Source organism: Rhinoderma darwinii, chromosome 7 (genome assembly GCF_050947455.1).
Source record: "Rhinoderma darwinii isolate aRhiDar2 chromosome 7, aRhiDar2.hap1, whole genome shotgun sequence".
Taxonomy (NCBI): Eukaryota; Metazoa; Chordata; class Amphibia; order Anura; family Rhinodermatidae; genus Rhinoderma; species Rhinoderma darwinii.
The window spans coordinates 21,112,951-21,140,791 of record NC_134693.1 but is presented as its reverse complement, the minus strand read 5'-3'; the positions used below and the strand labels follow the sequence as shown (position 1 = coordinate 21,140,791).

Genomic DNA, 27,841 nt, shown 5'->3' with positions numbered 1-27,841 from the left:
TTCTGCCACTAACCTAAGGCTGGATTCACACGAGGTCATTACGTCCGTAATTGACGGACGTATTTCGGCCGGAAGTCCCGGACCGAACACAGTGCAGGGAGCCGGGCTCCTAGCATCATAGTTATGTACGACGCTAGGAGTCCCTGCCTCTCTGCAGGACAATTGTCCCGTGCTGTAATCATGTTTTCAGTACGGGACTGTAGTTCCACGGAGAGGCAGGGACTCCTAGCGTCGTACATAACTATGATGCTAGGAGCCCGGCTCCCTGCACTGTGTTCGGTCCGGGATTTGCGGCGGAAATACGTCCGTCAATTACGGACGTAATGACCTCGTGTGAATCCAGCCTAAGAACCCATATAACCTATGAATGTTGTGAAAAGGAAATACTATAATCTTATTTTTATTACATTTTTCCAGGGAAAAGGAGCAATGAAAACATGGTGGCTGGAGGGGAAAGAGAAACCTGCAAACTGGAACATTTAAAGGGTACCTAAACATTCAACAAACTTTTGACATGTTATAGTGATATGTCAGAAGTTTTGATTGGTGGGGGTCCAAGCACTGAGACCCCCACCAATCGCTAAAACAAAGCAGCAGAAGTGCTCATGTGAGTGGTGAGCCGCTTCGTTTCTGTTCGGCTTTTTCTGAAAATCTATGTAGCGGAGTACGGGCTCAATAGATAGTCTATGAGCCGTACACTGCTACATCGGCTTTCCGGAAAAAGTCAAACAGAAACGAAGCAGCTCAGCGCTCACAATGCTCGGACCCCCACCAATCAAAACTTCTGACAAGTCACTATGACATGTTAGAAGTTTTTTGAACATTTAGTTACACTTTAATATTCTGTCGCCACGTCATACAAAATATATATACTGTGTGCAGTCATCTGAATTTGTCTTATAGGGGTTTTCCAGGTTTTCTATTTCCATAAGGGCACGCTCAGATGTAGCGGAACTTTTCCATTGCAGATTTTGCTGCAAATATGCAAGAAATATGCAGCAAAATTAGCATCTTTGAGAGTTCGTCCAGATGCGGCGGATTTTGCAGCGGATTTACTGTAGATTTCATATTTTGCATTGCAAAGGCTGAAATCCGCAGTGAAAATCCGGCGTTTCTCCATAACTGACTGAGCATGCGGCGGAATGTGAATTCTGCAATGCAAGCTATTTTCCGCAACGACTGCACTAACTTAAAGCCTATGTACACCTTGAAAACAACATTTAAAAAATAAAATAAAACAGTGTATCAGTAAATGGTGCAACTTTGTAATTACATTTTATTCAAAATTATTTTTACTTTTTGAGATACAGCTGCTTTGTATCCTGTATACAGAGCAGCTGTATCTTGCACTGAGACCTGAATCTGTCAGGTCAGACACACGCAGGAACCACCTGTTATCGACCACATCTAAGTTATGAACTTAGATGTGATCGGTAGCAGCTTGATCCTGTGTGTCAGAGACACGCAGGACCCGCTGTCACTGAACCCGTCAGGCCCACTGACCTGACGGATTCGGGTCACAATACAGCTGCTCTGTAAACAGGATATAAAGCAGCTGTATCTGAAAAAGTAGAAATTATTTTTAAACACACTGATACACTGTTTTCTTTAAAAAACAAAAAAAATGTAAAAACTATTTTCAAAGGTGTGCATAGCCTTTAACTAAAAAGCTATAGAAAACAAAGGAAAATGTCTTCTGCGGATTTCCGCTGCGGCCTGTCCACAAATCCGCCACGTCTGAACGTGTCCAAAATGTAAAAATAAAAAATGTTTCAATATATGTTGCTATTCCCTCCTGTTCTCCCACCACCGCTCTCTGCGTCCCCTTACACTGGAACCGTATTGTCCATAGTGATGACATCACCTGACCATGGCAGCCAATCGTAGCCCACCGCAGTGACGTATGGTTCATAGTAACATACCAGTAGTAAACTGCGCTGTGGTCATGCCATCAGTATGGATAACACATTACCATACACAGACCTAGAGGATCTACGGGGGAGCCAAAGAGAAGCAGAATGGAATGAGAGAGAATCGCAACAGTATATAGACCTGGAAAAAATACTATTGTAGTACTGTGTCTGTATAGCATCTCTATTGTTTAATAAAATGTCATATCAGTAAGGCTCTGTTCACACTAAGCTGTTTTATTTATTTTGATGCCAAATTATCAATCAGTTATCTTATCCATTATTAATGAAAGGTGTTTTCAGACCCCTAAAACACTTGAAGGCGGCTCAGGATCCTCCACGTCGTCACCAGAGCGCAATGACATGAAGCCAAACATTGCAGTTTTCAAGATCTCTGCTTGTAGTCATTGAATAGGATCCATCAGTGTACTTAAATCTCTAATAACTGTACTGTAACGACTGTGCACCTGTGTCCATCACATAACCAGGACAGATTTTTACAAAGAGTAGATTTGTATCTCCTGCACCACTTGATGTCCTCCATGCTGAACCTGGTGCAAACTTCCACCTTGTCACAACTATAAAGAACACAGAGATCCGAGGTACCGGAGCATTCTATAAAACGTAGCCTTTATTCGTCATGTCATAAGAAGGCATTCTTATGACAGGACAGATTTTTATCCAATGGAAATAAACATTGAAGGCTCCTATTGCATGACTGCAAGCAGAGATATAAAAAAAACATGAGGAATTGATACAGAAAGTATATTGAAAATTGTATGACTTTTATAGAAGGTGACAGAAAAATAAAGAAGATGACAGCATTCATAATGTGTCCATAGAAATCTTCATTTCTACAACAACTTAAAGGATCCCAACGTCGTTTCGGTCCTCACAAAGTGCAAAAAACAACCATATAAATCTCTGTATGTTGTAAGATAATAAACAAGAACGTTACAATTGTACAAAATATAACAATATCAAAAATGGAATATACAATAGATGATTATCATTAAAGGGGGTTTATGGCATGGATCAGGGTGGCGCAGTGTCTGGTAAAAGCTGAAGGGGCCAGAATCGGAATGGCAAAGTCCTGCACATCACCCAAGTGGCGACTGTTTCCTGAGGTTTATTAGTTTAGGCCCCATGCACATGACCGTGCCTGTAATCACAGTCCGTGATTACGAGCACAGGCAACCGCTGACGGCTGAGGACAGCCACCCGTATTTTCGGGCCATTCTCCCATATAAAGTATGGGAGCACGGTCCATAAAAAGCAAAAAATAGGACGTCCTATGTTTTGTGGAGCCCTTTTACGGCACAGGCACCTTCCTGTAACTATACGGGAAAGTGTCCGTCAGCCATAGAAATGAATGGGTCCGTAATTACAGACTAAATCTACGGTCGTGTGTATGGGGCCTTAGATTGTGTTTGTCCCTTTACCACCACAATCTTCAATGTGAATTCCGAGAGGTTGGGTGTGAGCATGTGAGGCGGAAGTGACGTGCCGCTGCTCACCGCTTGTTGCTCTCGTTGCACGATAGACGATTTCCTGCGGCCATTATTCGATTCCCATTTCATGCTGCAAAGATGACTAAGCCGACTGTCTCTCCCATACCCGTCTCGCTACACAGCCTGGTCGATCCAGTACACCTGCGCTGGAAAACGGGGGGTTAGAGTGTCTCGCTCCCCGACGCCAGCATGATCCTGTGGACAGTTGATAAATGTCCTTCGTGGAACAACCCCTTAGGGCTTATTCAGACGAACCTGATATACGTCCGTGCAGCGCGCGTGATTTTTACGCGCCTCGCGCGGACCTATGTTAGTCTATGGGGCCATGCAGACTGTGCGTGAGTTTCACGCAGCGTGTGTCCGCTGCGTAAAACTCACGACATGTCCTATATTTGTGCGTTTTTCGCGTATCACGCACCCATTGAAGTCAATCACGCGCACCACACGGTAGCACTACCGGGTGCCGCCCGTGATTCGCGCAACAGCAGTAAAAAGTACGATTGAAAACAGAAAAGCACCACGTGCTTTTCTGTCTATAAACATACAAACAGTGTCATAATGATGGCGGCTGCGCGAAAATCACGCAGCCGCGCATCATATGGTGATGACACACGGAGCTGTTAAGTGCCTTTTGCGCGCGCAAAACGCACACGCTCAAAAAACGTGCAACCTTATTGAAAAACAACATTTTTTGGAGGCGGTTCTAAGCACACCTCAACCGCAACGTGTGAATGGACCCTAAGTGATAGCTTTCATATACAGTGTGATGTCATTGGACAGTACTTATAAACCAGTGGTCTCTACTTCAGCCTGACATCCAGCACATGTAGAGCCACAGACGCTTCACAATATAAACTTTATTATAATCTGCCTGTAGTTACAGGAGGATCTCCATGACACCACTCCTGCCCTCTCAGACAACACTGTCCTGCAAGCCCCGCCCACAACCCGGTCAGCAGTAGCAGGTGTAACGCTTTCTTCCCGGCGTTCTTCGCGCCATGTAACAGGTGCTGAGTCCCCGCCCCTCCGCCCCTCCGCTCCCTGGTTGCCTGGCGACCAGTCACGTCCCGCCCGCCGCTCTCTGGTTGCTTGGTAACCGCTCAGGCCTTCGGAGCCGGTAGTTGGTGGGACGAGATTATAAACCGGAGGCCGAGAAGCCCCCGGGTTCCCTGCACTGTATGACCCGGGAAGGAGACGAGCAGGTACCAGCGGCTCTAGGGAAGGGAACGCTATGTATGTCGTGTCACATGGGGTGACTACATGTGCGCTGTGACGCTTCTCTACTGGAGGATTTATCACCGAGACCTTATGGTGGTGGCTGCAGATTTCCAGCTGTTGGCATGCTGGGTGTTGTAGTTCCGCAACATGTGACAAGCCATTGGTTGTTAGTCTTCATCTGGAGGGATAATGTTTCTAAAATGTATTAAAGGGGCACACCAACAACAAGTGGCCCGGAAAATAAAAAAAATCAGAGAGGGTGGGGGGGTCCACTGCAATCACGTGACGTTTCCCTGGGTCCACGTGCGGTGTTATTTTTGGGAAGGAGCCTGTGCCCTGTATATTTAGAATGTCGTTGGGAACCTATTGCCCTTGACAACCTCTGTTTTATTGGGATCTGTGCGATCACCTTCTTGAGCAGATGCTCTTCCCTGGTCATTGTTTATCCAGCTGATGCCTCCTCCAGTCACCTGTCAAAATTTACAGCTTTTTGGTGGGAAGGTCAAATCCAGGACAGGTGAGGATATCCGTTCCCTTCATTTACCTTCACTGAGGGGGTGACAATTGACCTTTTTATCACACGGCTCTCTTGCAATGATGTATTTTTTGCTAAGATAGTAGCCGATCCCAACAATGGAATGACTGGATCATTATGAAAAAATGGCCATGTGCACAGGAGTCCCTACAAATCCTTCCTAACCCGCAGTCCCCCTGTGTGCGCCCTATAGTGCATCCGAGAACCCCCATATTCTCTATTAGGCCTCATGCACGTGACACTAGTGGTTTTGCGGCTGCAAAATCACGCATCCATTGGACCACGAAAATCCTTTTCTGTGCATCGGTGTTATCAGGAGTCACGGATCCACAACAAAAATAAATGATTTCGCCAGTGGTGTGAACCTGTAAATCTGGGCCACAAAATTACTTCTCCTGAGTTGCCGTGAAAACCTCGGTCGTGTGCATGGGGCCTTAGAAATGAATGGGTCTGCAATTTGGCTGCAAAAATGCGGATATGTTGCGGACGCAAATGCACGGTTGTGTGTATGAGGCCTTGGATGAAGTATTCGAGTTCTCATTGAGATCAATGGCTGTCTGTGTAATGTACAGATCTGCCGGATCCTCCAGATTAATGGCTGCTTAATCTCCTCTCGGGCTAAGAGATGGGGGACCTCTCCTTTATTAACTCAGAATTCCCAAATAGGGTACGTGAAAACGTTTCGTCCTAACCTGACACACGCTTTAGGTATAAAATGTATGTGTGTGTGTAATATATATATATAATATATATATATATATAATCTCCGGCTCTGTTCACATCTGCGCTAAGATTGTCATAATTCTGTTCCGTCATAGGAACAGAATAAGAGGAAAAACGGAAGCGCCCGATCAGTCGCATGTCGGAAACCAACGGTACGCTACTTAAAGGGATTGTCCACTACCGGACAACAGATGAACAATCCACCGGACAGGTCGTCCGTACATGATCTGTGGTGGGACCCAACACCAGGACCCCGCACCCTAAGGGCGGATTTACACGAACGTGATATACGTCCGTGCAACGCGCGTGAATTTCACGCGCCTCGCAAGGACCTGTATTAGTCTATGGGGCCGTGCAGACAGTCCGCGATTTTTACGCAGCGTGAGTCCGCAGCGTAAAACTCACGACATGGCCTATATTTCTGCATTTCTCGCTCATCACGCACCCATTGAAGTAAATGGGTGCGTGAAAATCACGCGCACCACATGGAAGCACTTCCGTGGGACGCACGTGATTCTCGCAACAGCTGTAAGAAGTATGATTGAAAACAGAAAAGCACCATTTTACAAACAAACAGAGTCATAATGATGGCGGCTGCGTGAAAATCACGCAGCCACGCATCATATGGTGATGACATACGGAGCTGTTAAGTGCCTTTTGCGCGCGCAAAACACACACGATCGTGTAAATCACCCCTTAAGCCGCTCCGACTGCCCCCCAGCACTGGACCTACGTGCTGAAAGGAGTTTGCTTCGGCCACTGAATAGCGGCCATGCTACAGTACTGCAGCTCTGCTCCTATTCAAGTGAATAGCAGAGCTGCAGATCAGCAGCACGCCCGCAATGCCATGTACGGAGCCAACTTCTTCCGGCATCGTACATTGCGTAATGGGCCATAGCAGCCGATGCCCCGAGGCAGCTGGAGCGGCTCAACGGTGTGGGGTCCAGGTGTCGGACCAGCACCGATGATATACTGATGACCTATCCGGTGGATTGGTCATCAGTCGTTCAGTAGTGGACAACCCCTTTAATTCATTGACTTTAATGGTTTTTGTCATGGTTTCCGTCATTTTGCTGGACAAAATAGCTCTGCGTTCTGCGCTATTTTGCCCAGCGAAACTCAGCGAATCTGCAACGAAGGCTCTAGCGGAGTTTCTGACACTGATGTGAACAGGGCCTAAGTCAAGCGAAAGGGGCTGAGCTGCAAAAATAAGTGTGGCCCATGTTTTTCCAATCCCATACAACCCCTTTAAATTGTTGCAGATCGCTTTGTTACAACTTGTCATTGGACCATCACACAGGCAGATGAATGGGAAAGGTTTGAGCTTGGTATCCTCCTTGTCCGGTGTTCATGAAGGAAGCTTTAGTTTATGACCTTTAGCAGCAGCAGGCGGGGTGAGCTGTGTGGGTTGTTCCCAGTGTAAGCTCCTTATCTCCGGGCACAGGGTGGTAAATGCTGGAGGAGATAGACGCAGAGGATTGTTCCTGACATTGGAGGCTTTAGTCACCTGCAGTAAGTGCTTTGTGCTCAGTATTGTCTTCTTGTGTTGATATTTTGTATATACTTTGTTACAGTTTTGACACGTTGTTGCCTCGTTGTCTATTTAGGGTTTGAGGATCTGCATTTTGACATCATAGTAAAGCAGCAGGAAATATCGTTACGAGTATTGACGTTTGTGTCAGCACAATCATATTTATGACCATTTTTAATGCATTCTCGATTGTAGCGGCAGATGTAACGTGAATATCGAACAAGCAACATTTACTGATAGTTGTTATCATTTTCTTGTATCAGTTTTCATCAATGATTGACATTATATTCGTTCTCGTAGATCTTTTTGTGCATTTAGCCCGGGCAATAATTTACATTCACTCAGAAACAAACGAATATGGGATTTTAAACGTCCTATTCTTGCAGCTCTAGGCGGCTTCACTATTGCAGGTTTTTGTTTTTTGTTTTGCTTTTTTACTAGAAAATTGAAAAATGAATGATTTATCAATCTTTCCCGTTCTTTTTGCTTTTATGTAGCGTTTTTCCATTATTGATGTCAAAGAAAAAGGCCTCATGCACGCAGCCGTGTAACAGATATGGAATACGGCGCTTATATATTACACTGGGCCCCATACAATACCTCTGTGTTCCTATGTGGAGGCAAAAAAATAATTATATTTTTTTCCTCTTGCTGTAAGAATCTGCAACAAAAAGTGTCATTCTCTACTAGGAGCAACTGAATTCTTAGGCTTAGTTCACACCGAGTTTTTTGCAGGCAGATTTTGAACTGCCAGCGTTGTTCTAATGCTTCTTTTCCACTTTTTTTAAGGGTTTTTTTTGCCCGCGTCCATTGAATCTAATCCAAGGACCACGGGCAAAAAATGCTCAGAAATGAGCGGCAGCGTTTTTTCTTTGAGCGGCCGAAATCCGCCCAGTGAAAAATTACGTCTCTGCCTTCTGTTGAAATTAATGGGGGCGATTTGGGCCAATACTATAAACCTATAGGGACTTCCAAAGGGCCAAATGTTAAAACTGATTGAGTAGTGTGATGTGATGCCACAATATTGTTTTGCATAAGCAGATTTGGGGTACATTCCCATGTTGAGGTGCAATTAAAACTACGTGAAGAAAACACAGAAAAAACTACGGTTATGCAATGCCATAATTGGCTTGCCGGGTTTTAACGGTGAACACTAGGTACGTTCACACATTGCGGTAGTGTGCCACGTGGCCTAAAAACGCACGTCAAAACCGCATGTGTTTTACGACAAATAGCTGTGGTTTTACGATGTGGTAATTAGGCGCACAGTCCTCTAGTGCAGACCTGCTGATGGCACTGGGCTCATTCCGACAGAGAGTCTCATGTATAAAACTAATAAGTTCAGTGCCACGTAGTAGTGACCGTATGCAGCCGAAACCCCGCTGACTTGTGTTGGCCAATGGCCACATGACTTTGCTGGTAATATCCAGCAAAATTGTGCGGCCATTGGCCACCACAAGTGAGCAGGCTTCGGCCGCATGCGGATGCTGTCACATGGCTCCGTACCACGAGTCCAGATGGAAAAGTGAGAAGCTGTGCATAGCAAGCAATCAGTATCCAGCCTTACGGGTTTTATTTATTATTTTTTTTTTTTACTACAGGTCAGAAAATTAGATAAGTGATCTAATTGGTTGATATGGCGAACTGCCTTTCGCTCCACACCGGTTTTTACGCTTGACGTCCAGCGTGTTTTAGGTTATTTTATGCAACAAACAAAAAAAATGCTTGAACCTGGAAAACAATAGGGACTCCTCAACTTCCATGGTGTCAGTGTGTGTGTTTTTGAACTATCTGTTTTTTTAAGTGTTTTTATCTATTTCCCTGAGTAATGATGTCGTGGTTTCCATGGTGTTTAAAAAAACAAACAACAATTAGACAGTTTTGCGCGAATTTTCCTAAAAATGCAACAAAGATACCCTTTTTTTTTTTTTCTAGCTTTCACCCAATGCGTTTTATTATTCCGGTGTTTTTTCCGGAAGCCGCTGTCACACATTCACCCCCCCCCTTCTTTTTTTATTTTTTGTGATACACAATGTCGTGGCCTGTGCTGTATTCGCTAGTTGTCTTTGCTCTGTGGTCCTCCCTTTTTATATTAAAATTTACTGTTCTCATCAATACTCGTTAAAGAACAAAGTAAAAATGACTTGTGAGCAGGTTCTCTGTATAACATCGGAATAAACGAGAAGTGTATTTCATTTAAGCCGAGCCATCTGGAGGGGATTACATGCACAAATAGGAGAGGCTGTAAGTAGATTGTGCGGCTTCTATTTCTGGAATCGATGTTCCTTATCGGACTGATTCTTACCACGTAATAGACGCTGTCAGGGGGTTAATGTGTACAGTAGACGGTAATACCTGAGCTGGTTGTGATAAATCACGTAATACCGAAGCGCTGGGTAATTTACATGTGCAGCGTTATACGGATTACCGAGGCGGAAGAACTGGACGTAATACACAAGGGCTTATTTGTATGGTCTACAATGTACATCGAGTAGTGATATCCTCCTCATTGTTTTTATAGCTCCGTTCTATACAAAGCCCAGATTTTATAGAAGTTATATGGGTATTCTTATCTTATGCATGTATGGCATATACACAATATATGCTATAAATACTTGATAGGTGCGGGGGGTTCCCACCTCCGGGACACTCTAATCAGCAGAACGGGGGAGGGGGTGGCTGACCCAATTTGCAGATTTCCCGCCGCCACAATATCTATATACTACACGTGAAAGTGTATCTAGAATGCGGCACCCAGGTTGGAGAATGCCACACCTCCCTTTTTCCTATAGGTGAGGGTCCCATAGGTAAGGGTATGTTCACACGAGGTCATTACGTCCGTAATTGACGGACGTATTTCGGCCGCAAGTCCCGGACCGGGCTCCTAGCATCATAGTTATGTATGACACTAGGAGTCCCTGCCTCTCCGTGGAACTACTGTCCTGTACTGAAAACATGATTACAGTACGGGACAGTTGTCCTGCAGCGAGGCAGGGACTCCTAGCATCGTACATAACTATGATGCTAGGAGCCCGGCTCCCTGCACTGTTCGGTCCGGGACTTGCGGCCGAAATACGTCCGTCAATTACGGACGTAATGTGCTCGTGTGAACATACCCTAAGACTCGCACCTCTCATGCATTTATAGCACATTCTTAGTCTTGCATCTGGAAGCCTCACCTATGCGGAAAACGGGAGAAGTGGGATTCTCCAACCCGGATGCCGCATTCTATGTACACTTTATTGCGAAGTATAAATGATTGGGGTGGCGGGGAATTGGCAAACAGGGGCCAGCAGTACCTCCATTCTCCTGATTAGAGAGAGGGTCGCAGAGGTAGGACTCCTGCAACCATCAGCCATTTATGGATTATCCTATAAATATGCCAAAAATGGGAACACTTTGAGGGGTTGCATAGAAGTAAAACATATTAAAAGTGTTGAGCAGTGGAATAATTGAGCTCCTTACAAATGTGGCCCCAATCTCAAGATTAGGTTGTAGATTGAGCACTGACTATCCCTCCCCCCCCTTTTTTCCCCTTGTGTCTTTTCCCTGATGTCTTGTTTGTCTATTAGAATTTACTGCGATGTCAAGTGAATTGCATGGCCTTCCCATGCCTCTGTGTCATATGTATATTTTGAAAATTTTCAATAAAAATACAGTTGAAACCAAATGTGGCCCCACATTCCGAGAACAATAAAATATGCATGTATTAATGGCGCTGTTTTGGGGTACATATTTATTAACTTTTATTATTTTATTTTTTGGGTGGATGGGGGGGGGGGGGGGGTAGAAAAAAAAAGTAATTCTGCCATTGTTTTTTGGATTTGTTTTTATGCCGTTGACCGTGTGGTATAAATGACATGATACCTTTATCCTGTGTGTCGTGACGATTACTGATGACTAAGCTCCTTTCCAATGTCCAACCGTCTGGATGCTGCAGTTGCTAGTGATCTCCCATCACCATCGCAGCAGAATGTCGGTTCTATATTACAGCCGACACCTGTGCTCTGCCCGCGCCATACAGTTACGGCATGATGCGGAGGGGTTAATAAAAGGACAGCTGTGGTTTTCTTGCTGTTTCTCAGTGGAATTGATCGCTCTGATCTCCGGTTGTTTTCTGCCACAGTCCTGTATTGGGAGATCAGCGCACACCGCTTACAACACTGCATTATCTTCTTAGGCACATGTATACATTATATACTTACACATATATTGTGTGCGTAACAATAGCGTCATGCATAATACAAATGTTTGTTCCCTCCATGCTGTATTCATGGGAATTTTATCCTGTCCATTCCTCAGCGGCTCCTTCACGTGTCGTGTGTATCCTGGAAAGTGACAGCGTCCTGTCTTCTGACCTCACACGCGGTGTATTTCCTGGCACTGGGCCGGTTTATACCATCGGTAGTCCCTCGTATGACCGATGTCCGGTGTATTTTGTATTGGGTTTTCAGGTTTGTTGACGTTAATGTTCATATTTTTGTCATTTCAGGGAATGTCTACGTAGGTGATCCGTCCCTCTGCTGTATACAGGATATTACTGATCTTTATGTTGTAGGCTGGCTATGGGCGACTGGAGGACGTCAAACATGCCAGAATCCGGTAATTCTACATTCTGATAGTTCTTGTTCCCTTCACGTGGGCATACATTTTGCTATAAGTTACACGTCCTATTAACAAGGGGAATAGTTACACCTAGTTGTTCATTTATTTATACATTTCCAGGATGAATAACGTAGGAACCGCACAATGCAGAGTTCAAAAAATATATGCTCCAGCATTGTTACATTATGCAGATTACAAGTATTTACTAACAGATTTGTCAGGAGAGGTGACAGGTCCCGTATTAGATCCATATTGGGACAGTGTATGATCTTGGTGACCGATTCCCTTTTAAACAGAGGGCATCTGCCTTTTTTTGCATAAACTTTAGTAATTTGTTCTCAATCAATTTCCTAATGAGACCTGAAAGGTACCTGATTATCGGATATTATGGTTTATAGGTCCTTCGTAGAAACATATATAGAAAAAAGTAGAACCTTCCAGAAGGAAGTAAAATATAAAACGTGAACACAAAATCTGCCACTAGAACTTCAGAGAAATGCTCTTCTTAGTTTCTGGCTTCAGGTTTGCATGGAATTACACTATTTTTAGGCGCGATCGCTGGTGCATTCCTCAACCGTGCTCAACTTCCTGGAGTAAACCTGATAATAAATACCGGTTATAGTCCGACCAGGCTTTGATGTTCAGGTAGTTGCAAAATGTTGGGGACAATATACAGGATTACAAAGTCTTTTCAAAATCGACACAGTGGGGAGCTGATCTCGTCAGGGTCTTTGTAGCCAAATAATATAATAAATCTACCTGCAGTGTCTGGAGGAATTTCTATGGGGTTAATCATTCCCGGGGTGCGGTGCTGAACGTTTAGCATTTTTTTTATGCTTGTTGCTATGTTTTCTGTCTTGATATTCATTACGTATTTTCTCCATTTCTCCCAGAAAGCAGAATTATTTCACGATACAACTCGGAGCCCAGAATGACTGACTCCACCTTCCTACAGCCCGCTTTCAGCATAGCCAAAATGTCTCCAGAAACAAACTTCTGTAATGAAGATAACGTAGAGCAGTGTATAACCTACATCGACCAGGTCAGTAAAATACAGCCCTGAGTAAAATCACATTATCAAGCATTCCAGACAGGGACGTAAATCCATTATTCTGTAGGATGGGATCCGCCACAAAGTCATGAAGACCAATCTAAACTGTATCCAAAATAAAATTATTAAAGGATTATTCCCGTAGAAGACCTTTATGGCGTATCCAAGGGATATGCCACAAATAGCTGATAAATGCCAGTACCGGCTCTCCAGAAGGGGGTCCCCAGCCACTGGCCGCCACATCCAGGCAGGGGATCAATGGAGAGGTGGCCGGGAAATACTAAAACATCCGCAAGCGGTAAGGCTGGTATGGGGATATGCCATAAAAGATGGGAATACCCCTTTAACTAAAAAATAGGGCTAATACTTTAGGTTAGACTGCCTAATACAAGTACTAAGAGTTTCTCTCCTGCACCAAAATAATAATCTTCGGCTGGTTTCACGCGCACGCGTTTTTATGCGCTTTTAATTGTGTTGTTTTTTGGTGTTATTTTTAAATGCTGCTGCCGCCAGATGTTTGTTTAAAATATGTAGTGTGTTATGAGAGTGCCTACATACATACGTAGAATTTTGGTTTTTAATGTTTTTGTCAAAACGTTGCATGCTCTAGGTATGTACAAAATGCCACTATAGTTAAAGGGGTTGTCCACTACCGGACAACTGATGACCTATCCACAGGATAAGATCAGTGGGGGTCTGACACCCGGACCCCACACTGGTCATTGCACAGTATTCAATGTACGGAGCCGGAAGCAGATGGCTCCATACATTGCATATAGGCCGTGCTTCCGAACCTCCGCTCTGCTTCAATTCACTTGAGTATGAGCAGAGTGGCAGCTCGGCTGCTATTCCGTGACCGGGGCCATCTGCTTCTGGCATGGACATCCGGTGCCCGGAGGCACCAGAGCGGCTGATCAGTGTGGGGTCCGGGTATCGGACCCCCACAGATCATATACTGATGACCTATCCGGTGGATAGGTCATCAGTTGTCCGGTAGTGGACAATCCCTTTAATCAGATGTTAGAGCGTTTTATCTGCTCGCATGGATTTTGTCAATTTTCTGTTTTGTTGCAGCAGATATTTTGGAAAAAGTACTAAGCGGAAGGGCATTTATATTGGTTGTTGCTTTTTGATTTAGAGCTTCTGAAACTGATGATGTTAAATTTTGACAGCATGTTCGATCAATAACCAATAGAGTTTTTTAACTTTCAGTGAAGATAATTCATTGGTGACTACCAATATTTAATAAAAAATTTTCATAAATGGCTACTGCAACGTAATTGAAAAATAGCAATATCTCTCTTCGTAAATAAAACATAACTTCCAAACTTTGGCTGCTGCTCGAAATCAGATTTACTAATTTATTGCCAGTTTTAAGCTTTAAGTGGAAATGGTCTTTAACCCCTTAACATATTTAGATGTAGATGTAAGTCTAAGTTCTTCTGCAGGGACAGCATTGGTTGTGCGGATGTTAGGCTGTTACATTTAATACGGATAGTGGAATTTTACCGACTCCCCTTTGACATACAGAAAAACCCAGATGATGTCATTAACAGGGGTTTCCTCCGTGATTTAGGCGGGCCCAGGTCTCCGTGAGGACCACAGGTTTGGTTTATGAAAATAAAATGTATCTTTTAATTTTGTGTATTCTGTTGTTCCTCATTACAATGATTTCTCCCATGCATATAGGAGCTTATAACATTCGGGTTCCCTTCATTACAAACCCTGTCCAAAAATGGTGGCGGAAGGAGGCTGCATGTAGTGTCCATTATGAACTGTATCCACGAGCTGCTCCAGCAGCACACCCGTGACCTGAGAAGACGAGAAGATGTAGAAATGCAGCTACTTAAAGTTAATAGTGATTTGGAGCATCTGCAGAACAGTCACAGCAAACTTAGGGTGAGCAGAGACCAGAGAATCACATTACTATTAGTAATACATGCGCTAATATGATTTCCTATCCTTAATATAGTATGTGTTCTCTATGTAACCCCAGGATCAGCTGGATCTAACAAAACGAGAAAACGCGGCTCTCCTGGAGAGAGAACGACAGCAGCAGTGCAAAAATCACAACCTTCTCCAGCTGCTGAAGAACGAAAAAGAGGAGGTCAGTTATGTGGAGTGGATGGTTTTGGGACGTACCATGTGACCCCACTTCACCCATATAGAAATAATTCTTTACCTTGGCCGGGCTGTTGGTCTGTCCATTTAATTTGATAGCGATCACTACACCCAACCAACATGACCTTTGTCATGGGGAGGGCCTGATCACATCACCGTTCGCTTTCCGTTCCGGGGTTCCATCCGGTGAACCCCGCAACGGAAAATGAAAGTGAAACCACAGCTTCCGTTTCAGTCACCATTGATCTCAATGGTGACGGAAACATCGCTAATGCGTTCCATTCGTCACCGTTCCGGCAGGTTTCCGGTTTTCCGAAGGAATCAATAGCGGAGTCGACTCCGCTATTGATTCCGGTGTTAAAACGGAAACCTGCCGGAATGGTGACGAATGGAAACCATTAGCGATGTTTCCGTCACCATTGCTATCAATGGTGACTGAAACGGAAGCTGTGGTTTCACTTTCCGTTGCGGGGTTCACCCGACGGAAACCTCCGACGGAACCCCGGAACGGAAAGCGAACAGTGATGTGAACAGGCCCTAACAGACCGCAGTGGGGGCTCCGGTTAGCTCTCCTGCCTTGCATCTCAATGTTCAATGAAACCACATGGATTTTGCGTATTCTGTATATGTTCATTTAGGGAACATATTTAAACACGACCGATAAGCTCTTTTGAAGTGTTTCAGTAAATACTTGCATTTCCCATAAAATAGTAATTCTGAAGAATATTTTCCTTAACTCTGCATTGAGCCTCTGTTACTCCTCATGGAAATGTGTGAATAAATTGACAAGTGGGTGTTACCATTCCCCTTATCAATCGTGTGTGTCTCTACAGTCTCATTAATAAAGGGAATGGTAACATCCAGTTGTCAACTTATTCAAACATTCCCAGGAGGAATAACCGAGGGATAGTGCAATGCAGAGCTCGAAGAATAGATGCTCCAGAAATATTATATTATGGGGCATACAAGTATTTACTAAAACCGACATTTCAGGATAGCTGACTAATCCTCTTTAAGTTGAAGGGTAGGTACATGTTGTCTGAACGGACACATGAGTATTAGGGAATTGCATACAGGCATTTCCCTAATACGTGCCTTGGGTATTATTGAGCTTAGTTAGCGGTTTTCCAATAGTTCATGGAAGTTGTGGGAGATTGGAATTCTTTGCCTTCCTTCTCCTCCCACCAGCAAGCATAGGTTGTATTACACCAACCTGTGTCTGATGTACCATAAGCATAATAGGGGCGGCCAAATGTGTAGGGAGGCGGCGTGGGATTTGTTTTTTATTCTGCTACTTTGCCCAATTATTTGCTCGCTCCAGTTTGTAACAAGTGCTTACTCGCAATTCCCTAAATGACAAATGTTCGCTCAACAAAGGTGACCCTACACTTTAAAGGGACCCTGGCACGTTGAACATGCTGTCGGATCTGTGGGCAGCATGTTATAGAGCAGGAGGAGCTGAGGTCATTCATATATAGTTGGGTGCAAAAAGATTCGGGATAACCTGTAATTTATTGATTTTATGTTCCTGCTAATTCTGGGCTTAGGAGTCCAGCTGGCGGTCCTACTTAGTGATTGACAGCTATTTCTGTATTCACACTCCTATACTCATCTGTCAATCAATGGTTGAGACCGCCCACTGGACTCTTTATCCCGCAGTGAGCAGGAATGAATAAATGACATTATCTTGAATATCTTTGCACAAAACTATATGTTAATCTGCTCCAATCCTCCTGCTCTAGAACTTGCAGCCGGCAGATAGGACATCATGTACAATGTGACCGGTTCCCTTATAAATGGCCTCCTATGTGATTGGTCTGTCGTAAATAAGTTACGTTGTGTGCCACATTCGGGACAGGGATCCGTGTGAGTGAATGCATCAAGTGTGCACTGCCCTAACCGTTGCCTGTGTGTATTAAATACATGTATATTATATAGGCGTATGCCAGTTCTATATACAGTACTGTAAAATGATCAGCTTGGTGGACCGTAGAATATATTGCCTCTGTTTAAACAAATGATGGTAATAATCGGAGTTATTTTTTTCATGTAATAGGACAGAGTACTAATATCAATGCTTGTGTTGTGCTCGTGCAGGCGCAGAAACTGCAGAACATCATGGCCAGTCGTTCCACTCAGCATAATCATAATATGAAGAGGAAGGAGCGGGAATTTAACAAGCTGAAGGAAAGACTGTACCAACTGGTGATGGACAAGAGAGACAAAAAGATCTGTAGGTGTAAAAGCGTCCAGTGCATGTACACAAGTCTCGTCCTCCATCCTAAATATCATTACTGGATGATGAAAAATGCCCTAAATGTACATAAGATTAGACTTTTTTTTTTTTTTTTTGCCTCGCTGTGCAGAGACTTGCTGGAATCTATGAAGTAGGTATATAAAAACTGATGCAAAGAACATTGGAAAATGAAAGCAGCAACCTGATTGGCTGCTATGCGAAAGTACTCCAGAGGACCAGTGAAAAATGAGGTGGAGTCTGATTGGTTGACATAAGCAACTGCTCGTCCTTTCCTTTGCACCAGTTTTGATACGTTGCCTGTAGAGGGTGACGTGATCTGGTATCGGTGAGAAAATCGGGCAACACCCTTAATCATTTATAGCCTATAAGGAAAAAAAAAAATGCTAGAAACTGTAGTTTAATACGGACATCCTAGCTTCTCCTTTTACTTGAGGTTTCAATAGAAATCAATGTATCTGACAGCCTAAGACATAACTGCAGGAAAGGAAAAGTAAGGCCCTGTTCCCATTACGTTAGTGATGTACACTTAGCGAGCACATCGGTAAATGGAAGTGTATCCATGTGACGTCGTTAACTCAACGTGGGTCCCGATAAGATGGCATACGTCAGTATACAGCAAAAAAAAAGTATGGAATAGTGTAGTAGGCCGCTACTACATACAACTGTGTACAGTAAAAAAAAAAAAAGTTGACTGCGCCTTCTGTTTTTGTTACAATGGGAACCTATGGATGACGTACCGGGCTGTATGCCTAAACAGTGGAATGTTTCACAGGCCTCTGTCAAAGGTATACGTCAAGAGCTTTTCCTGGGGTGTCTGTCAATCAGAGCGTCATAGTGTGATGTGAACAGGGCCTTAGACATGGGATTTTCAACAACCAAATGTGGCAGTTTTTTATCATAATCTCTGTGACCCGCACCTAGAACAGATTTTGTTTAAATCTCTAAAAATACAGTGTAACCCAGAGTCCGAGAAAGTTTGTGATAGAACTTTGCATGTCGTCGATGTTCCACCTACTTTTTTACATTAAAATGACTGACCTGTTTATTTAACAGCCATCGATGTGCTGAACTACGTAGGTCGAGCTGATGGCAAGAGGATGGCTTGGAGAACAAGCAAAACCGATGCCAAGTGAGTCAAATATTTGAATAGCAAAGAAGGATTAGAATTTGGTGGGAAGATTTCATAAAAACGAAGTTCTATAGGGTATAATTAGCCCATACTGCTTTCTTGGCATACGTTCGGGTGGTATGCGTTTTTGCACTCCAGGGGATCCTACAAAAAACATGCACTGCAGAGTATGCGTTTTTTTTTCTTATTTTGGCAAATGGGCAACATATTCATCTATATGGCATACAGTTACATATGTTGGGGCATATGTCCGGCTTGTACGTTAAGAGGTGATGTGACTAAAGCTATTTTCTGTAATATAATTTTAGGAGTGTCCCTGGCTGGACAATATATAATGTGCACTTTTGGCCTTTCAGAAATGAAGAGGAGATGTACAAGGTTCTACTCAGCGACTACGAACAGAGACAGAAGCAGCTAATGTTGGAGAATGCGGAACTGAAGAAAGTCCTGCAGCAAATGAAAAAAGAAATGATCTCCATCCTCAGCCCACAGAAACCGAAAACTAAAGAGAAGCTGGAGGATAGTCTTGGCCCAGTAAGTGTAGATGTCCTATTCTCTTCCATACCCAATTATTGAGCTTTACAACTAACGGCCGTGTAGTATATGGTTTGGTCACAACTGCTGTTGACTGATCTGCTGCCTTTTCAGGCTTTTTCGGATGGGGAAGATGATACCGCAGACTCCAGTAAAGACAACCTGACTGAATTATCGTGTGAGGCGGTCAGAGAGCAGCTGGTTAACAGCATCCGTCAGCAGTGGCGCATACTGAAGAGTCACGTGGAGAAGCTGGACCACCAAGGTGAAGTTTTCTGTCCGCATCTTTACTGTTGGCATACTGCTCCTGAGAATTATGGCTGGTAATAAATATATATATTGTGATCTGTTTGCAGCTTCTCAAGTACGTGTGGCATCCCCAGATCGTAAAGGTTTGATTTCCAGGGAAGATCATGAAAAGGAGCTCGAACAATTAAAAGAGGAAATTCAAAGCTGTAAAGAAACCATAAATAACCAGCAGCACCTGTTACAGGTACCTTGGCGCTATAAAGGGTTAATAAGCTGGAACGCACCGGAAATCATTTCTGAGTGTAAAGTTGTTATTTTCTAATGTAGTTTAAGTGATTTAATAGTGTATAGTGTTGCTTCATTTACTATATAAAAAAAGTTTCCAGTATCCTGCGTCTAGGGAAATCTATATCCACTAAACAGTTTCCCAGTCCTCCAAAGGTTTTGGAGTAAAATTTGCAAATGTACTAGCAATAATTAGTTAAAAGACCCAATGCAAATTTATTTGCACAGTTCTCCACTATCCTCCCTCCCGATCAGAGGATCAAAGGGATGTTAACCCCTTAGTGACCACTAATACGCCTTTTAACGTCATTCACTACTGGGCTTTAGGCTAGGCTGACGCCTTTTCACGTCAGCCTAGTCTAAGTCCTGCACGGGTCTCCCGTGCAGGCTGGTGCCGGGGCTCTGCTGTCTGATGACAGCTGAGCTCCTGCTCCAACGCCCGCGATCGAAGTTTACTTCGATCGCGGCCGTTTAACCCGTTAAATGCCGCCGTCAATAGCGACCGCGGCATTTAACTTTGTTTACAGAGGGAGTGCGCTCCCTCTGTCACCCATCGGCGGCCCGCGAATGCAATCGCGGGTCTCCGATGGGGTGTCATGGCAGCCGGGGGACTGATAAAAGCCCCCAGGTCTGCCCTGGACATATGCCTGTTAGGACGCGCCGGAGGCACGTCCTAACAGATTGCCTGTCAGATTTACACTGACAGGCAATAATGCTCTGGTATACGAAGTATACCAGAGCATTATAGCAGCGATCGGAACATCGCACAGTAAAGTCCCCTAGTGGGACTAATAAAATCAGTCATCAAAGTGAAATAAAGATTATTAATAAAAAGTACAGTAAAAAAATAAATAACCATTTTTTTCCATAAAAAGTGGTTTTATTTAGTAAAAGTGTAAAAAAAAAAAAAAAGTACACATATGTGGTATCGCCGCGACCGTAATGACTCCATTAATAAAGTTAATATGTAATTTAAACCGCAAAGTGAACACCGTAAAAAAAAAACGCCAAAAACTATGGCGAAATTGCAATTTTTTTCCATTGCCCCCCAAAAAAGTCATAATAAAAATGAATCAATAAGTCCCATTACCCCAAAACAGTACCATTCAAAACTACGTCTTGTCCCGCAGAAAACAAGCCCAAAAAATCACTACATTGATGGAAAAATAAAAAAATTACGGCTCATGGAAAGCGACGATGCAAAAGCAAATAATTTTAGTTCAAAAGTGTTTTTATTGTGCAAAAGTCGTAAAACATAAAAAAACCTCCACATATGTGGTATCGCCGTGATCGTACCGACCCATAGAATAAAGGTAACATGTTAATTACGTCGCACAGTGAACGGCGTCAATTTAAAAACGCATAGAACAATGGCGGAATTTCAGTTTTTGTTTATAATCCCCCCCAAAAAGGTTAATAAAAGTTAATATAAAAATTATATGTACCCAAAAATGGTGCCATTAAAAAGCACAACTAATCCCGCAAAAAACAAGTCCTCATACAGCTATGTAGACGAAAAAATAAAAACGTTATAGCTCTTTGAATGCGACTATAGAAAAACGAATAAAATAGCTTGGTCATTAAGGCCTAAAATGGGCTGGTCACTAAGGGGTTAAGTGGGTGACTGGTGCAAACAATAACAATTGTTACCACATCTATAGGATGCATTTCATTTATGGTGCACTGCTGCCATCTATTGGCTTGTGGTGCACATTACATGACAAATTCTTATTTCACAAGCTTCGGGCTTGTGTAACATTGTCTTAAAGGGAATGTGTTGCCAGAAAAACATGTTTTGTTTTTTTTTAGTTAAACAATTAGTGTGTAGGTGATTAAACATTGTTCTAATTTTTTTTATTTTTTCCACGAGTCAGGAAATATTATAAATTGGATTCAATTTATAATATTTCCCAGCACTGGTCACTAGATGGAGCAATTCCCAAAATTGCAGCATTGCATGTGGTAAAGCAACCACATTGCTTTATGCTGCAAAATTGGGAAAAAATCCCTCGCTCTAGTGAGCTCTCAGAATCCCCTCCTCCTTTATCCTGGCTAGTGCCGGGAGAAACGAGGGGATTGAACGGTCTAACCTCCTACACTGTGTGTCGCCATTTTTTGAGCTAACACACAGTGTAGTAGGTTTACATACACTAGTAAAACACACTAAAACACGAACATACATAGAAATCACTTACCTGCTCCAGTTGCCGCTGCTCCATGTGCACAAGTCCGGAAGCCGCGACCGGAAATAGTAATCTTACTGCCCGGCCGCGACCTCCGGTCCACAGGAAAATGGCGCCGGACGGCGCGCATTTCAAATCGGACTGTGTGGGAGCGGCGCATGCGCCGTTCCCACACACACGGCGTACACCAAAGTGGATGGAACGGGCCCCGTTCGCAGTCCCTATGGGACTGGAGCTGCCGTATTCCATGTCTGTATGTGTCGTTAATCGACACATACAGAAATGGAAAAAAAAATGGCAGCCCCCATAGGGAAGAAAAAGTGTAAAAATAGAAAAAAGTAACACACAAATAAATATAAACATTTTTAATAAAACCCGAACATAAAACTGATATAAAAAAAAAAATTTTGGTGACACTGTTCCTTTAAGACCCTTTTACATCGACCGAATAGCAGCCGGTGCAGCGAGCGCCGATCAACAAGACATCGTTGATCGGCGCTCGTCTTCTGTCACATGGAGCTATGGATGGGGACGAACGGTCGTTACTCTGCCGACAACGTTGATAATTGACTTTTTTAAAACAATACGACCAGAAGATGATCGAGCGTTTGCTCGTTCATCTGCTGATCGTTCCCCTGTTTTCTGTGAACGCTGGTCTGCCCGATAATCGTCCAGTGTAAAACCCCCTTTAGACTTGGACTAGCAGCAGTGAGTAGGCGCTGATCTGAGATGGGGTTAGACAAAACACTTCATGCAAGTTGTAATCTTTGTAGGGATACCGAATACGTACGTTATTCTCAGTGCTGAACTTTTAAACTCGCAGTGTAGACATTTTTGCATCCATTGGTTTTTATTTCTAACAGTAGCCTATGTTTAACTTCAATCGTATTAGCTTAGATCTGTGAAATGATGAGAAATTAAAACCTAGTTTACACATCAGCAACATAAACGTAGGTTAATAAAACATTCCTAAAATTGCTTTCATGAGGAAAGCTTTTTACATGCGACTTTCCTCTTAGAAGTCAGTGGATAAGAAAACCCACACCGACACGGGAAATATGGCATTCTGTGTGGTTGACGGGCAGCTTGTTATCAAACACGTGGCTTTGTGTCAGTGGTTGAATGGGATTTTTAATATATAATATGGCTGCCAGTGCAAGTGGCCATAATGCATAAAAAAGCGCAAAAGTAAACTTCACATAAGACGCTAGTACAACCTCCGATGCTGCACTCAATCATCACTGGCAATGATGCTCAGCAATGGGCTAAACCATTCTCCTCTTCTAGACGAAATCTCAAGAGGTTAGCTAATGATTATATTTTCATATACAGCAACAGGTTGTTGTAGCAAGTGATGATGATACCTCCACCTTGCTGCAGGATTGCTACCTCCTAGAAGACCAGGAGCGGATCCAGCAAGAATGGAAACTGTTTGACGAGCAGAAGGAAAACTTTGAAAAGGAAAGAAGAAATTTCACCGAAGCTGCGATACGTCTTGGTCATGAGGTAATTTGTCTGCCTGTAACACAAAAAAGTGCTAAAAGCGGTCACTAGATGGCGCTCCCACACCTTGTCTGTTCTGTATTTATCATACGTTTTTCTTTGTTTTTCCTTTAGAGAAAAATGTTTGAGGAAGACCGAGCATTGTGGTTAAAACACCAGTTCTTGAATATGACCTTGTTTTCTGACCGGAAGAGCTCCGAGCACTGCCAATCTCTAAGGGCCTTAAGTAAGTTTCACAAGATGCACCAGCAGGTTTTTGGGAACACCTTTTCTGTATTTTTCTTACAATTATTTAAATTGATCATGAATGGAATAAGACGACAGTTTTAACAATGAAGTTGTGACGTAAATCATAAGACTGACTAGATGTAGTATAGATCTAATATACAGAGGAAGCCGACCAAACATTGCACTAGATAACTTACAATTCGCTTGACTGCTGTCATTAGATTAAAGAGACTCTGTCACCACATTATAAGTGCCCTGTCTCCTATATAAGGAGATCGGTGCTGTAATGTAGGTGACAGTAATGCTTTTTATTTTAAAAAACGATCTTTTTTTCACAACGTTAGGAGCGATTTTGGTTTATGCTAATGAGCTTTCTTAATGCTCAAGTGGGCGCACTTTTACTTTCGACCAAGTGGGCGTTGTACAGAGGCGTGCATGACGCTGACCAATCGGCATCATGCACTCCTCTCCATTCATTTACACTGCACTAGCGATATAGTTATATCACTATGTGCAGCCTCATACACAAGCCCTAACATTACTACAGTGTCCTGATATCGCTAGTGCAGTGTAAATGAATGGAGAGGAGTGCATGATGCCGATTGGTCAGCGTCATGCAGTCCTCTGTACAACGACCACTTGGTCGAAAGTAAAAGTACGCCCACTTGGGCATTAAGAAAGCTCATTAGCATAAACCAAAATCGCTCCGAACGTTGTGAAAATAGTTTATCACAGGTTGTTGCTGCTGGAACCTCTGGAGATGAGCTGTTATCTTTTGCTGGTACCCAGCAGAAAGTGTTAATTTCCCCTGTAGCGCCACCACAGGTAAAATTAAGCATTACACACTCAATCACTGGTCTATCTTTGTAAAGCACAGAGGTCCTGGCTCCTCCAGAACAAGACACACTTTGTAACCACGTTCTGCTTTGACTAAGATGAGGATCAGGAATAGTGAGCCCCCATATATTCGCTCAGATATAGTGAGCCCCCATATATTCGCTCAGAATTGCAAAATAAGGTGTTTTGAAAATGTTTTTTCTAAACTAGACGACTCCAATAAGGATCAGAAAGAGTCTATATGGGAAGAAGCACATTCCTTAGGGCGGCCGTGGCCTGTCAGATATCCCATAGAGGAGGAAAGACCTGTTGTAAAACGAACTTGTGCAATATTGAAAAAATCTTATTATCCCGTGCTCGTCTGCATTATCATTCAGATCATTGTGTGTGGTGAACTCTAGATCTCATGCATTGTTTACCTACATATCTGTGCATGTTCCCAGTAGCTCTGATAGAAAGTGTCGTCTAATATTTCATGTGGTTTATTGTCACTTTTCAGGCCCTGATCACGAATCTCACAATAGCCAATCGAAGTCTCTGCAAAGTAACCGCCGCCCATCATCTTCAGGAGATGTGACTAGAACCATTGGAAAATCACTGCCAGCTATTCCTGCCACTAAACAGCCTCTTTACAGGTACAGATCTCCATCATGCAGCACGGACAAAAATCCACTTTGTCCTAGTATAATGTAATCCATTTCTAGTAACACCTTCGCGCCCCATGAGGTACGATTACGCCACAGAAACAAAGAAGTTCCTGCAAATTGATGGACGCAACAGGGCCATGCAAACCACTGTATCCAAATATAGTGGGAACTGCTTGTGGATTCTGCATAATAAAATAAAAATATTGCAGCGTACTCCAATCACATGCCATATATCAGATGGAGACCTCCCCCAGAAGCACTGAATTCACTGCTTCTAGAGGAAATCTCAAACCGTGAAGGAACCTCAATCAAAAGTAAGCGGCCGCAATATCATACGCAATACGGTTACCAAATGCACGTACTCGTTTGCATGAGGCCTAATGGATGATACAGGAATTTACATTTCCAGTGTTTCCTTTTTACAGTGAAGCTTCACTTCTGATCAGGCAGGTTATTGAGGCATCTCAGAACATAGCATTTTTGGGAGCCCATGAGCAGAGCGTTCTGCCGTTCACCATGGGGGAAATTTATCAACCTTTCTACGCAACTGGCGTAGAAAAGCCACAAAAAAGGCATCACTACCTGGTTTTATTACAAATTTATAAGATGCCCCCCTAATCGTTTCATTGGAGAGAACTGTAGATTTAAGCGTCCAGCAGATGGCGCTGTTTAATTGCATAAAGTTATTCTTCAGCTGTGGAGTAAAATGTTACTGGAAGAAGAATTCTAGAGTTGTGAGCTGATCGAATTCTTTCCTCCTGTTCTGATCCTATTTATTTATTTTTTCCTCCAGAACTGCTCGAATTGATTCAAATGGCAGCGACTTGTGAAGTCCAGGCAGACATCGATGCCGGATCATCCTCCGCACTTGCACACACCGGCCAGTGGCCTTGTTTCTGACTGGTTTAAATTATTACTACGTTTCTCCTGGTCTCATCTGTGTCTTGTGCTATGAATTTCACTGCCTGTCTAAAGTTGCGTTGTGGCTGCCCGACTACTGGAGCAAATGGATTATTCAGCCTGTCTGGCCGTTTTTTTTAAATCTATTTATCATTTTATTTTTGTTTTTTGCTCTCGTGTGTGCGCTGTATGTGTGCGCTGTATGTGTGCGCTGTATGTGTGCGCTGTATGTGTGCGCTGTATGTGTGCGCTGTATGTGTGCGCTGTATGTGTGCGCTGTATGTGTGCGCTGTATGTGTGCGCTGTATGTGTGCGCTGTATGTGTGCGCTGTATGTGTGCGCTGTATGTGTGCGCTGTATGTGTGCGCTGTATGTGTGCGCTGTATGTGCGCGCTGTATGTGCGCGCTGTATGTGCGCGCTGTATGTGCGCGCTGTATGCAGATGTGATAGGTTTGGCTGAATGTTGAATGAGTTTTGTTTTTTTTCTCAGGGAATAAAGTTTCGAGAATATCATGGCCCTACTTTGGCTGAACACATTTGATGTCTCTTCTAGAAGTGCATGGATATATCTGAACAGCGTTCAGTCTTGAAAATCATTCAAGAGGAAAGTTATACCTGGGGTACAATGTGCCTGCTGGTAGGCCAGACCCCTATTTAATGCCCGGATAGGTTCCCCCACTGGTTTGGGGATGGGTAACTAAAATCTTGACGTTTTAGACGTATATTACCAAGTGATCATGTATTATAAATTGTACTGTGACGGGACGTGTGACTCCCTCAACGGTTTCAAAATTACAGATGAAGAGCCAGAGTGTGAGGTTTACTATTCTAGAATGACTACTCCCACCATGCTCTGAAAGCATGTTGGTAGTAGTCAAAGTTGCAGTCCACTGCTAAAGAATCCTCATTGTCAGATAACAATGATGGACACAAATCCGGCTGCTTTATTACTATTAGATCGTCTTACAATATGGCTGCTGGCGCTCTTCATGTTTGCGTGTTGTAAGTATGTTTTGGAGCTAGTTCATCTATAACCTGAACTTATTTTTTTTTTAATATTAGGATCATGCAAAATGTTGTCATTTACATTAGAATTGCATTGCTGAAAATGCTGTGTATATTGGTAGTCTATGAAGAAGACCTCGATGCTGCGGCTACAATAATCTGCAGCCTGTGGTGAAACTAAAGCTACCAGCATGGCTGTGTGGGAGTATCAGGAAATGCTGGAAGTTGTAGTCCCACAACACCTGGAGAGGGGCCACAAGCAGCAGACCACCGGTCTAGAATATCATGGGTAATGTGGTAACACATTTGAGACTACAATCTCATATCTTCGCATGCTTTCTTATTCAAGAACACATCCCTGGCTGCTCCCTGTAGAGGACACTACAAGTCTGACCCCAGAGCTGTTTTTTTTTTTTTGTTTTTTTTATACATTGCACCATAAACACAGAGTTTAAATTCCTTGAGTTGGGAGCGTTTACTTCTGTCTGCCCGATAGACCTACTCCCTCTCCTTGACAAGTGTGGGAACCAGACCGCTGCTATCCTGTTATAGTCATTTAGACTTGATATTGTCTGTAGCTTTAAATCATTATAAACCCCTCCATGTCTGTGGTTATAAAATTTTACATTCTGGTTTTCAACGTTAAAGCTCTTGGCAGCTGAGCTGCTGGTCATGTATTGCCTATGTGCTGTTTGGTTGCACATGTCCATAGAAGTATCTAGAAGAGGTTCTTCTCAAAAAATCCAATTAATATGGCGGAGGACCGTGCCGTTTCTGCACTGCAAAGCCTCTTTGCCCTATTGGCCTCAGTTTACGTTATTCTAGCCTTTAGCCCCACCTGCTGGCCAAACATGACAAACTGACCCATATTGGAGGCA

The 27,841-nt window shown here is 43.3% G+C and overlaps 2 protein-coding genes across 4 annotated transcripts in view; both read left to right on the top strand.

Moving 5' to 3' along the window:
* LOC142657068 (atrial natriuretic peptide receptor 1-like) overlaps positions 1-483 on the top strand; it is a 41,008-nt gene extending 40,525 nt beyond the window's left edge. The window contains exon 21 of the mRNA XM_075832117.1: positions 418-483. Within this exon, the coding sequence (XP_075688232.1) occupies positions 418-483 (66 nt within the window). The remainder of the gene's footprint in view (positions 1-417) is intronic.
* Positions 484-4,452: 3,969 nt separating this feature from the next.
* On the top strand, positions 4,453-25,980 carry SSX2IP (SSX family member 2 interacting protein). 3 transcript variants are annotated; one of them, XM_075832937.1, is made up of 14 exons: positions 4,453-4,623; positions 11,921-12,030; positions 12,927-13,075; positions 14,774-14,983; positions 15,081-15,191; positions 17,303-17,438; positions 18,516-18,591; positions 18,948-19,125; positions 19,240-19,390; positions 19,482-19,618; positions 23,223-23,348; positions 23,460-23,571; positions 24,910-25,045; positions 25,851-25,980. In XM_075832937.1, the coding sequence occupies exons 2-14, from the start codon at positions 11,994-11,996 to the stop codon at positions 25,885-25,887; spliced, it is 1,596 nt and encodes a 531-aa protein (XP_075689052.1). In that variant the 5' UTR covers positions 4,453-4,623; positions 11,921-11,993; the 3' UTR covers positions 25,888-25,980. The 3 variants fall into 3 exon arrangements, with proteins under 3 accessions (XP_075689052.1, XP_075689051.1, XP_075689053.1); XM_075832936.1 differs by having other exon boundaries at positions 23,175-23,348; XM_075832938.1 differs by lacking the exon at positions 11,921-12,030 and having other exon boundaries at positions 23,175-23,348.
* Positions 25,981-27,841: the final 1,861 nt, after the last annotated feature.